At 41.5% G+C, this 13,470-nt stretch overlaps 1 protein-coding gene across 1 annotated transcript in view; it reads left to right on the top strand.

Annotated features, from left to right (window-relative positions):
• Positions 1-13,470, top strand: part of USH2A (usherin) — a 465,799-nt gene that overhangs the window by 130,253 nt on the left and 322,076 nt on the right. Inside the window, exons 13-14 of the mRNA XM_019631633.1 lie at positions 5,393-5,489; positions 10,475-10,638. Of these exons, the coding sequence (XP_019487178.1) occupies positions 5,393-5,489; positions 10,475-10,638 (261 nt within the window). The remainder of the gene's footprint in view (positions 1-5,392; positions 5,490-10,474; positions 10,639-13,470) is intronic.

The following is a 13,470-nucleotide window of genomic DNA, read 5'->3' as shown; positions in this document are numbered from 1 at the left end:
ACACACAATGGAAGGTCTGCGATAGGCAGCATTATTTCACATGGCCCCTGAATCGATTGCTTATTTATTTATTAACTTACTGCACCCATTTAGGTTGTCCTTGCCTTTTTAATTTAGGTTTAAAGACTGAGATAAGAAACATACCTTAGCATGTAGTGACATGACTTTTTTTCCCCAGTGTGTAAAGTATATTCGGAAAACAAATTAACCATTTTTCAAAGTTACACTGTCTTTAATGTTCTACTTCCCATTTTCTGTATATCTGTGGACATTTACTTTTATGAATTTGTGTTTACTGCTGTATTTTTGAAGATGAGCTGGGGTGCCAATTCCATGTTGTTGTTGTTGTTGTTATTGTTGTTTTTCCTGGTCAGATTATAAATTTGTCTAGGATTGGGACTATATCCATGAATTCTTTGGCGTTTTTCTCCCCAAGCACCTAGTATTGTGTTCTGCACATGCCAATCAAATCTGTTTCTCACGGTGTGTGTGTGCGTGTCTTTAACAAATATAGTTACTAATTATTCAAGGGTTTGAGATTACCTGTGCTCTCAACAAATTGCCCCCTGGTCACTGCCCTTGGCCCGTTACCCTCTCCATTTACATCTCGATTACAGTGTGGGCAGGTGACAGGGTAAGTTACCAAACTAAAACTCTGACTAGTTTATTTGGCTTTCTACTAAAATTCAATATGATTTTAAAAAAACTAACATATTTTACATAGTTATTAAAACAATATTTTGTTCTTATTACATCTCTTTTTTTTTCTTTCGTGAAATCCATGCTGCTCCACTTCCGTTGCCATTGGAATATCATTTTGGTCATATGAGCATGTCATCACTGTTTTTATCACTCTCCTCGTGGGTTGCGCACAGGCTGAAAGGGGGAGGGATTCACGAGACTAGTAAAACCCAAAACAGCTGCTTCTCTGGTCTTGGGCGTGCACAGAGCCAACTTTCCATTGGGGCTGGTCCTTTTGTGACTTCTCCATTGGTCTCTGTCCCTTAGGGACCCTCACCTACAGCTTTAGCGTAGTCAGATGCATCTCTAGTCCAGTTGGTTGGTAATTAACTTCACAGCCTATAGGGATCTCAGCTTTTTCTCTCCTCAGGCCTCTTCAGCCTTTTGGGTCCCCACCCCACACCCCTTTGTAAAGGAGCTAATGCTGTCTCTTCCCTGTGGTCTCATCTGGTCCTGAGGACACACTCTTCCTTGCCCTGTACCACACTGTTTTGAGTCTTACTGGTTTGTAATATAGTTTGAAATCAGGAAGTGCAGTGCTTCTGCTTTTGTCTTTTTTGTTAAGCCTGTGCTTTGCGATTTAAAATATCTTCAGGACTTTCTATAGGCTGAGAAAGCCCAGAAAAGCCATGTGACTAATTCACTTTCTATCCAGGTAGCAGGCGGGGGCATTAGCCCCAAGCAGTATACTAAAAGGATCAGTGAAAGATGAAAGTAAAATTGATTTCGGATTGTTTCTTATGATTCATGGTTTTTCAAGGTGCCAATTATTTTACTGTCCTCCCCATTTCTTAAAATTATCTCTTCTTTTGGCTTCTGAGATCTTCTGTGATTTTTCTATCTCTTTGGCTGATTACTCCACATGATTCTACCTCTTCAATTTACATATCTGTCTATGATTTCTCCCACTACGTACATGCCAATGACTCTGAAATATGTTATTATCTATTCAGATCCCTACCATGGCTCTAGCCCTATAGCTAGCTGATCGCTGAATTTAAATTTGCACGTCTCTTATGCATTCCATTCTTAATAGAGCCAGCACAGAACTAATTCTCCTTTATATCTCTTTCCTCACCTCCTCCAAAAATAACAATAAAAGTCTCATGCCACCTCATGCCATCATCACCTTGGCAAAGGGATATAAACTTTAAAGTAACTATTCAAGTCCAGCTCGCCTTCTTGGGAGCGGGACTCAGGATGCCGTCGTATGGGACAGGACTGGCTCTGCTACTGAGCACAGGCTGCCCCTGAACAGAGCTATTGAGAGGTGGAGCCACCATATATAATGCAGCTTCTTGGAAATGAATAGAAGGGATAAAGCCTCCCATGACCATAGGGCGCCCAGGAAAATCAGCAGGATTTGTCCCTTGTTAAATCAGTCGTATGGGATGGCTGTGTCTTGAGTTGACCCTTCTATTTCTCTGATGGATACTGCTGCCACTTTTCCCTTCAACATTGATAATCATTAGAGAAAAAATCCTCTAGCACAGAAGGTCATAGAGAGAGATATTTCAAAATGTGACCATGAGAATTGCCTGAGTTTATACTTTTACTCATCACTGAGAAGAGATAAAAATGGATTTTGTTCTTTTTATGTTTGTCATTCCTTTCCTGAATGATACGGAAATCTCTTTGTTGACTTCTGGTGGTTATTGTGAATATATACTAACAATGACCATTTTGAAAACGTGTAGAAAGATGGCTAAAATATACACAGATGGACTGTAGAATAGAGTCCATGTATTGGGTTGTCGGAAAAGTCATGACGTATTTTTTCTATGTGTTTCATTGCAAAAATGCGTCATGACTTTTCTGACAACCCAATAATATAAGGAATTTTCATTTCCTGAAGGAAAAAAACAAATCACTCCTGGTCTAAATGTATACAGACATGAAATGCAGGAAAATAATCATTGATGCCCTCATGTAAAACTTAAAAAAAAAAAAGAAAGACAATCAGTTAAAATTAATTGAATGTACCTTGAACCAGGCACTGTGGTAGGCGCATATACATATAAATTTATTTCATTTATTCTGCAAATTCTACAGTAGATTGTAAGTACTTTATTGGTCAGCAAGGAGAAGATACAAGCATCACGGTATACCTTCATCAATTCGGAAAATAAATTGATTTCCTTTCTGCTGTTGCATTCATATATTTATGGGATCCTATTTAACTGCTTCTTGAAGTTCACACATCTCCTTTCCCCTTCTTCATGTTCCCTTTTATTGTACACAGCTATGTTTGCTGTATTTTTCTCTTGGATTATTTTTCAAACTTTTTTTTATACTCCCAAGAGCAAAATAAATAAAGTAAAATAGGCACTGACCCTAAACCACAGCAATAACAACAGAACTGCACCCAACACAACACTAACAAGCTGTAAAACCATTTGCCTGTTTTCATCCAGAAGTTACCTATCATGAAAAGAGGGCATGCATTTTGAAAAGCTGATCCAAGTGTGAAAATCACTTCATTTCCCTCTGACACATAAAGCGGACATGATTTAATCAGGATCGAAAACAATGAAGCAAAAAAAGCCTGCCCACTGGAAAATCAATAAAGCAAAAAAAAAAAAGTATATCATATTTGTCTAAACCAAAAAACAGTGAGACAAAAATGGGCCACGTTCACTTCGTCTGTGTTGGTAGTTACACCCATGTGTGACACAGTGCACTCCCAGGCGCTGTCCTCAAGTTGACCTGTAACAACGATTCCTCCTTCCCACACCCCAGTGACTGCTCCGGTTTATCTGCTGTACGACTGCTTTTCTCATATAATATCTGCACATCACCCCCACCCCAAAGGTTTCTTCCCTAATGGCATCTTCTCTCTATATTTATTACTTGTAGTTTGTCTTTTTTTAAGCCTCCAAGGGGCCAGATGTACAGCTACTTGTCTCTTACCAGCTGACGCACCCTGAACTGCGATTCCCCTCAGATGGTAGAGAATCAGGGTCTAGGCTGGCCGGAAAATGTAAAGACTCCGACTTCTTAAACATACAATAAAATTCTTCTGTGAGCAGATTAATTTTGGTTTTACTGCACACTTTCACCGTTTGAACTCTAAGGGATAGATTTGGTCCAGTGAGCTTTTCACATGCTTATTTCCAATTGCTGTCAATTGGTCTTTTCTCTGAGAACCGATCAATGACTCCAAACGGAAGCAGTTAACTTTTCCGTCGACTTGCTTGGTGTGATCCCGAGAACGTTGGGGAGTGTGCCTCACGGAGTCATGCTCCTCGGTGACTCTTGTTAGACAGCATGGTGTCATCGAAGAGGTTCAGTGGGTCACCCCGGGGAGCCAGCCCTGGCTGGGCTGTGAGGTGAGAGGGCTCACCCAGAAAGAGGGCAGGAGGATGTGCGCACACTGGGGTCCTGTGCTTGGGGGGTGACACAGTGTTGTGTTAGCCATATGCCATTGGCCAGAGCAAGTCCCAGGACCGCCCACATTCAGGAGTGGGGAGATAGACTACTTTTTTTTTTTTTTAAAGATTTTTATTGGGGAATTGGGGGGATGGGAACAATGCTGGGGAATTGGGGGAAGGGGAACAGACAAGTTGCTGTCCTTTTGTTCTTCAGTCTAGTTGTGGAGGACGTTGCTTCACTGGCCCAAGTTGGCACCATCATTGCGCTCTTCCAGGGCGAGGCAGATCAGTCGCCGGCTTCTGGACGGTCGCTCACTGTGGCTGCTGGCCGCTCACGCTGGCTGCTGGCTACATACAGTAGCCCATGGCAACCCACTGCCACAGGGGCTGCTGCCTACGTCGTCGCCGGCGACTCACAGCAGCCCAGCTCCAGGTTGAACTGTTGTTCAGCATCTTAGCTGTGGAGGGCAGTGTCACTGGCCCTCATATGTGGGATCCGAACCAGGGCCCTCTGGCGTCTCAAGCCAGCTCTTAACCATCACACCACTTGGCCGGCCCTAGACTACTTTTTCATGGGAGGAACTGTGCACTTCGTTGCAAAGGACCTGCATAAAGAAAGGGATGAAGAATTGTGGTCATTTTTGCAATCTACTGTGACCACTGAACAATATGGTTTCCTTTAATACAGATTATATATGATTCTGTGGGAAGTGTCAGTTTTTATAAATTAGCAGCATTTAGTGAATGTGCTGTAAGAGGAATAGCACAGGGTTGGTCGTCGGGCTATCTAGGGTCTAGCATGGCTTTCCCGCTGTACCAGGTACATTAGCGTCCTGTTACTGCAGTAATAAATTTACTGCAAAGTCGGTGGCTTAAGCAACACGAATTTGTTATCTTCCAGATGTGGAGGTCAGAAGACCTACATTAGCTCCATTGGGTGAAAATCAGGGTGTCAGCAGGCCTGTGTTTCTTCGGGCACTCTAGGAGAAAATCCGTTTCCTTGTTTTCCCAGTTCATGAGGCCGCCCACATCCTTAGCTTCCGACTCCTTCCTCATCCTCGAAGCCAGCGGAGAAGCCTGTTCTCTCTTCTGTCACCTCTGCTTGTGGTCTGACCCCGTTTCTCCCTGCCCATCACTTGCCTGCCTTCCTCCTGGGGGGATCCTTGTAATTACACAGGACACTGCTGATAATGCAGGATAATCGCTCCCTCGCAAAATCCTTACGCACAACCGCACGTTTTCTTTTAGTGCATAAGGTGTAACACATTCACGAATTCCAGACATGAGGCCTGTTCAGCGAGCTGCGGCCTGCAAGCCAGTTTGGCTGCCCCACCTTCATGGGGACCCAGCTTCACGGGAACCCGGCGTCTTTGTTCTGTACCTACCGTCTGTGGCTACTTCCATGCCACTGCTGCAGAGTGGAAGCCTTCACGATGTACTTTCTGGTCCTTCATACGTAATAGTTACTGACCCAGTAACCAGATGTGCTGCCACCATGGGCAAGTCATGTCATCTCACTAAGCATCATGGAATCAGAGCTTCTTAGATGTGGAAAGAACCTTAGAAGTGATTTTGGTTCAACTCTACCATATACGTTTCTGTGCATAAATCACATTTTCAGAATGGTCATTTAGCTTCTGCTTAAAACCATGGAACTAGAAAGCGCTTACTGTCTCACGAAGCAGTTCATGTTTATTTCAAACTCTAATTCTGAAAAAAAAAAAAAAGAAGAAATATATTCTTCCTACAGAGCAACGGTTCTCAACCTGTGGGTCGTGACCTCTTTGGAGATCGAACGACTCTTTCACAGGGGCCACCTAAGACCATCAGAAAACAAAAAGATATTTACATTAAAATTCATAACAGTAGCAAAATGACAGTTATAGAGTAGCAATGAAAATAATTTTATGGTTGGGGGGTCACCCCAACATGAGGAACTGTATTCAGGGGTTGCGGCATTAGGAAGGTTGGGAACCGCTGCTATAGAGCAGACATTTCATTCCTGTGATCTTTTTGCCTAGTCTTACTTCTGCCTTCCGGGACCACAGAGAGTAAATGGAATATCTCGTCTCCTCGAGTGGACTTGAAGAATTTGATTCTGCCATCATACCTCACAGATATGACGCTACGTTAATGAGGAGGTTAAGGGAACTGACAGCAGGGCTTCTCCATCTAAACGTGTGTGATATTGTTAATCTAGTGCATCTTCTGGGATTCCTAGTTCTTGTAAATAGTTGGTCTTAGCAGCTAACATGGGGCATAGTCTGTGCCCCCTGTGGAGTGTCAGCAAAGGAGAAGGTTGAGCCAGCCCTTCTCTGGATGGCAGGAATGTCACCTCCCTGGACTCGAATGTCCCTGTTTCCTGGATGGAAGGGAGTCACGGCTCAGGTCCAGTTCTTCTGCGTCCCTTTGTTCATGTCTGGGTGGCCTTCAGCAGAGGGGGTGGTTTGGGCACTGTTCACGCCTCCCTTCTGGATGAGACAGTGCCATCCATTTCCTCTGCAAGAAGCCATGTGAGTATGGCTTTCAGCTCACACATAGAGGGTCCCCAAGCCCCAACTTCCTCTCCTATAATTGTGATTCCAGTTACACGAGAATCCAGATGCTGTCAGGAGGCTGTGAGGAAGCGAATACTAAGAACCCTGATGAGACAGCATCTCGACTGCAGAAACGTCCTCTTCACCAGGGGAAAAGCGGACCCCTCTGGGGACACCCTGGCACCCAGGGGACCTGCACTGAGGGACTGAGCTGAGAGCTCAGAGAGTCAGAGGCCAACCCTTAGAGAAAAGGGGACCCTTCCTCAGAGGAGAGATTAGCCAGGGGGGACAGCTGTGCCAGCCAGAAAGGGCTCAGAACAGCTCAGCTGTCCTCCATTCAGCAGTGTCATTGAACCCTTCTGGTGCGCTCGCCTTTGTGCTGGGGACCGATGGAAGAAAACTCTGTCCGGTTTTTCCCGTTTGCCTTGAAGATTCTTTCTCGGCTACTCATTAGTAATCATGAACAGTCCTTGTCTAAAATTCTTAGTAATTTGGGGTGTCTTCCTCCTTCATTCTTTATGTTGAATGGTGTTCCCATCAGCTCTCTGTCAGCAAATTAGAAAACTGGGAGCAACCCCAGGCCCGTCTTTCTCTTTTCAACTTGTCCACCTCATCCTACGGATTTTACTTACTAAAAACGCCTTTCCATTGCTCCTTACCACTGTCACCATCGCACCTAATTTAGCGACGTCTCACCTCTGCTTATCTTTCCAGCTTTATCTGTCACCACTCCCTATTCTGAATTTGTAGCCCCTGTTTTTTTTAATTGCTTATAATTTTGCACCACCTCTTGCTGTATCTTTTCTTTTTTCTTCCTCCCTAAATTGCCTGGCTTATTTCTATTCATCTTTTAATATTCAGCTCAAACATCTTCTCCAAGATTCCTTGTCAGTAGCCCCTCCCCTGCCACCAGACTAGGCAGTTGCCCCTTTTCTGAGACACCAAAGAGCCTGCAGACACCTTTATGATTGCTCTGTCCATTTTTCATGTCTCACTGAACTGTGAGCTCCTTGAGGACGGAGGCAACTCTGTCTTATTCATTTTTATGTCATTGGTGCTAATTCCAGTCCTGGAACATAATTGACCCTCTCTGAATGTTTTTTATGTAATTCAGTACATTTAAATCAGTTTGATGATACCCATGAGTTGAGGCCCCAGACAGGAGGGCAATGCTAATAAAGCGACCTCCATCCTGGGACATACCCTTGGACCCCCTGTAGCAGCTGTCCCTCAGATGATGAAGTTTGTGACAATGAAGAGCGTACTGAAACACATTTCCTTCATTAATAGTGATATTCTGCAACAGTAGTAAGTAGGGTGACTCTCTCATTGTTTGTTCAATTTGAAGACACTCTCCAGAAAGTAAAATATGTGAGATTTGTGATTTATGAGTTGGGCCAGCTGATTTCTTTCCCACTGGGTCCAGAAGACACTGAGGTCCGAACAGAACTAGGTAATAGTGGAGCGGGCAGAGATTAGCGATGCTTTACTCCTGTTTTGTTTACCATAATGAACTGGTCAATAAACATCACAAATTGTTTATCTGTATAAATCTTGACAGATTACTCTTTATGAAATCCATTTAGCCAGTGAGGTTTTCCCATAAGGATGAAAAATGAAGATTTTAAACAGATTGCAGGCGAAGCTCAGGCTGTACCAAGAGAGTCGGTGTAATAAAGGTTTCTTTATATTAATATTACAAAAACCATTTATCCTGACAAAATCAATATCACAATTCATCTTAGTTTGGTTTTTCTCTTTCTAAGCTTAAAATGTCTTTTCCTTTATTACGTATAATTTTGTTTTAATAAACGTGAAACATATTTCACTTAGGGGGGACTCTTGAGAAGTGGTAACTTATAAAACGACATCAAACTTGTAGCTTATTTGCTAAAGAGTCTTGGAAATGTTCAAAATTATATTTGAGTGGCTGGGAAATTTACAGGAATCATTTTACTTAAGCCTTAATTAGAAAATTATCCCCACTGTCCTTTGGGGCAGAAACAAACTAGAATATTCAGGAAAGTCTCCTGTGAACTTCATTCATATAAATTTCTCTCTCACTGAAGTCAAGCAATTATAACAAGTCATATAAGTTAGATATAACAATGGCTGGGCTAAGAGACTATAAAACCAGGAATAGTCACATTTAATTACTCAAAACGCTGCATGCTTTCCTAAGAAGTGATTTATTTATTCCATTTGCATTCAGAACTTAATACCCTGCGGATATTGACAGAGCTGACTTAGAGTTCAGCATGTAGCTGGAAGGAAATAGAACCACATCAAGGAAGGGAATTATACACTGGAAACTGTTACTCTCAATGTACTGTATGTAAAATAAGTGTGATTGTCTCATGAGTGAATGGTAATAAAAACTGAAATATGCAAGAGACGCTTATTCACGAGTGGTGTGCAGAGAAATATTATGCATTGGGAGAAGCTTGCCTCTTACTTGGTGTTCTTACTGATATGACATAAAAAGCCTGCACACAATATACTCTTAAGTAATAGCATATAATGAACTTATGAGCAAATTTGATATTTTGTTTCTTCTGTAATTCCATTTTAATTTCGATGCATAATTTCCTTCAGCTCTCATACTGAAATCACCTAAAGAAAACATCTATTTAGAATGGAGTTCTGATGTAATGTCTGCGCATAAAGGACTTAATATAGTTTGTCTGTAGGAGAAAAATGTCCTTTTACCGTGACATAAAAAGGGCAAACTACGGGTTTCAAGAGAAACTGTACTTTATTCATTCCCTAGGTGATGTGAGTCCATAAAGCAAATTTGCAGCTTATTTAGCAGCCTTAGCTTTTATCAGCCTTTTTAAGGGTGTTGAATGATTACCCAAGAGATCACACCGTAAAAATTGCAGTGGGACAAAGTAACTCTTCTACCTAGCATCTTTATTAGGAAATATAAGTGAACCCATAATGTTGTTATTAAATGTATCATAGGGAAGTCCCTGTTAAAGGTGAGTGGATGTCTCTGAAGGGCTGTTTTTGTTTCTCTAACGCTTTGTGGCACCGGAATTGCTTATTCTAATCAGTGACATTGGCATAGCCTGAGAGTTTGAAAAATTCGCTTGGAAGGAACAAGTTTTGGTTTCTATCATAGTGATTTTTTACAAGCAACGTGGGGGTCAAAGAAATGTAAGTCGAAGTTCTCTCATTAGATATAAATCACTAGCACCTTTTCATAGGTTGGAATCTCTGCTTTCCAGCCATTCTGGTTAAATGAGTTTATTGCGTAAAACTGGAAATGAAATGTGAAACATATTAAGGCGTTGTCAATATTGGAACATGTCTTTCTCAAACTGTTTTCTTAGTGAAATTTAGTCTTTGTGAAACCCGATGTAGAATTTCAAAATTTTTAGGGAGAGCAATGATTATCATACCCAGTTTTCTATTTCACAACTTGATCAATACTTGAAAAGATGATGTGATGGATACCTAACCTTAATTTTTAGCTGTCAGGACAACTGCTTTTGTGATAAAGCAACATTTTCAGTATTCTTAATTGAACAACTGGTATTCAAAATAATCCATACGATATATTCCGGCATGTATATAACACTTTTTCACCATTAATTAGTTTGCAAAGAGAAGGCTTCACAGAGGTTCTGTTGTGAGCAGCATTTTGATTAAGATTTTTTTTCTGTTTTCATTTTACTTCATGTTTGTTTAACTCAGTCCTTTCCAATATATTGGCTACAATGGGCCATCTTACCCTGCAGTGTTACCAGTAGCTGAGACTTGTACTATGAATTATGAATCAAAATTTTAGTCTCTTTGATGGTTGATTTGTCTCATTTTCAGATGTCAGCCTTGCAATTGTCATCTCTCAGGAGCTTTGAATGAGACCTGTCACTTGGTCACAGGCCAGTGTTTGTGTAAACGATTTGTCACCGGCTCCAAGTGTGATGCCTGCGTTCCCGGTGCGAGCCACTTGGATGCCACCAACCTGCTGGGCTGCAGCAAAAGTAAGTGAGCTTTGGCCCAGGATTTGTAAAAAATGTCACACAGGATCAAGAGCGTGTTACTTCTTTCTCTATGGAAAAGCCATCAGAAAGGAGAATGTAGGTGAGAAATGGAAAAAAAAAATTACACTGATGAAAGTTGTGTTGTTTTCCCTTGATTAGATCATTGAAAATGATGATGTGATTGTATTAGTCATGGGACATTTACAATGATGTGTTGGAATGGTATCACTAGGAAGGTGCCAGACCCTGGTGAAGGTTTCCCAACTGAGGGTTTCCCAGCGCCCAAGACTTTCAGTGTAAAAATCAGGATGTTACTGTTTCAGCCAAAATCATTGGTCACTCCACCATGCAGCATTGCTAGGCAATTTTCTATAACAAATGGAAGATTTATACTTGTTTATTATGAGTTCTATGCCCTTCCATCCCACACATTTTATGGGTACTATGTTACTGTTATTTGTTTATTGATGCTATAGCAATTATCATTTTCATTATTTACTAAAGCATATTACTAAGTCTTATATTTGATACTCCTTTCTTTCTACTTTCACTTGCATTAGTTGTTTAAGCCACTCGCACATTTTTAGTTTTAACTCCTGGAAGCCAAAGATTACATCTTAGTGTCTTTTGCCTTCTCAACACCATTTTCCAATTACCTGGATTGACTTCACAGGGTCACGTGCAGTCCTACAATATCATAACATATTGATGAGTTCTTTGTATTTACTTCAAGATCCTACATCCTTAACTTTTCCCGAGTTCCAAAAGTCCTGCTGAATCCGTGTGGTAAGGAGCCCACCGCAACATACTGTACAAGGCGTGTCCTCCTGGAGGTGTCCCCAGACCCTCAGGAGTCACGCTGCTAGGGATGCCACGAGTCAGGACACGTCATTACAAACCAGCAGGCCTGGGACCACGCAGCCTATATGTAGGGAAGAGAGAGATGAGTAATGGGGCATTGGAGTCCACAGCAATGATGCTAGATTCTGAGGGAGTGAAAGGCAGGGTGTAGCTAATGATTAGCAAGCCATATTTAGATGTGGTACCTGTGTGGTGTCTCTGCAGTCTCCTGTGTTTTATCGGCACTTCTGGATTTTAGTATAAGTGCAGTTATGAACGCTACCCTTGAGAAAGGACCATCATAATCACCCGCGTATAAATCCAGTCTAAGCACAAATGGGGCTTTCACTGTGCACTTAATATTTGTTATTCCTTGATTAGCTATAGAATTGATTGACTTGTGTGCAACAGACATTCCAGTAGATTCCTTTGGATGTCAGTTGTAGATCATCATTTAAATAGAATTGTGACAGCCTTACAGGTAACATACCGTATCTTAGCAATTTCTGCTCGGTTCTGCCACGAATTCTGTGTGAAAGTGTTGGCATCAGCTCCACTTGTTGCGACCTATTCTTGCACTGGAGACACAGTCTAGGAATTACACCTCGGGCAAAACTGCATAGTCTGGTCACTGGAAACCCGGCCGACGTTGCTTAGTCGTGGCAGATGTTCCCTTCTAAGTGACGTCTTTCCTTCTTTGTGCTGCACATCCTTGGTGGTTCCAGATTCTTCGAATACTTAATTATTAAAAAAAAACAAACCCAAAAACCCTTTCATATGACTAATTCTTCTTCCCTGGACATACTCATTTTGATTTTCTATCTCTTTAAAGCTGTGATCCTTAGTATCGAACACATCCCTTCAAGCATCTGTGGTGGTGCTTGCCTGCTGCTGTTTCAGGTTCGTGTTGAACAGAATTTACAAAATACTGCGCAGAGTGAGTAGCTCAGTATCAGCAGTGCTCATTCATTAAAAACAACAACAAAAAGTTAGGCCAGATTCCTGTCTTCAGTGGACCTCACAACTCAGTCAGCAGAAGTGATGGACACACCGACAACAGAAGCGGGTGCAGAGAAGAGCTAACTGTGGGGCAAGTGTGAAGGGGGCCTGCTTTCCTCCCTGGCCCCCCCTGGTTTTCACATGGCCCTTGCTTTTTATCTGAGCGACCACCAGAACCACCGGCTTCAGAAAGATATGATGTTATTGAAAGGAATGGAGTGCTATCTATTGTTGAAACTGTGAACTACCTCAGCCTAGCATTTTTCTCTCTGTCCAGCAGATGTCAAGAATGTGTTTGCCTAGGAAATTGGAATGTTTTATGGCATCCTGTGCGCAGTTTGGGTACTGGGGGATTTTATTACTATTATCTTTTCCTTAGAGACCATTCACGATAGGTTGGCAATAGCATCTGTGATCTCTCTTTTGTTTTCTTTCTTTCTGGTGGGGAGTTGGGGTAGGAATCCTAAGGTATAATTTTCCGAGTGCAGGACAATTGATTTCAAGTAAAGCAGCGAGGTCCTCTCTGATAATATGCTTCCTTGCTGTGTTATTTAGTTCTTTTCCTACCAATATTTGTTTCATGCTTTCAAAAGGATACTCATTCTTCTTAATAGAAGCAGAAGGAAAACAGATACTAAATAGCTCTGCTTTGTGTATACTTTCCTAGTGAATGATGTTGCAGTTTTCCCTAAACTTCTGGCTATGAACTTAACTGATATATATGTATTGCACAATGACTAACATTTTAACTTTTAAGGAAATTTTTAAATAATATATATTTTTGCATGTATATCTTTTTAAACTATTCATAGCTCATTCGTGGATAAGCTTTCTTGATACTCGACTCACTGTTACATGTAACTTGCTTATTTCTCCATCTTTTTGTCCTAAACATTTTCTTTATCTCTACTTATCAGAGAGGCTCTTATACCTCTCCTTTTTTAAAAGTATAAATACTTTTTATTGTGATAAAATATACATAACACAATTTGC

This window comes from Hipposideros armiger, unplaced genomic scaffold (genome assembly GCF_001890085.2).
Source record: "Hipposideros armiger isolate ML-2016 unplaced genomic scaffold, ASM189008v1 scaffold_1023, whole genome shotgun sequence".
Taxonomy (NCBI): domain Eukaryota; kingdom Metazoa; phylum Chordata; class Mammalia; order Chiroptera; family Hipposideridae; genus Hipposideros; species Hipposideros armiger.
This window is presented reverse-complemented; position numbering and strand designations above follow the sequence as displayed.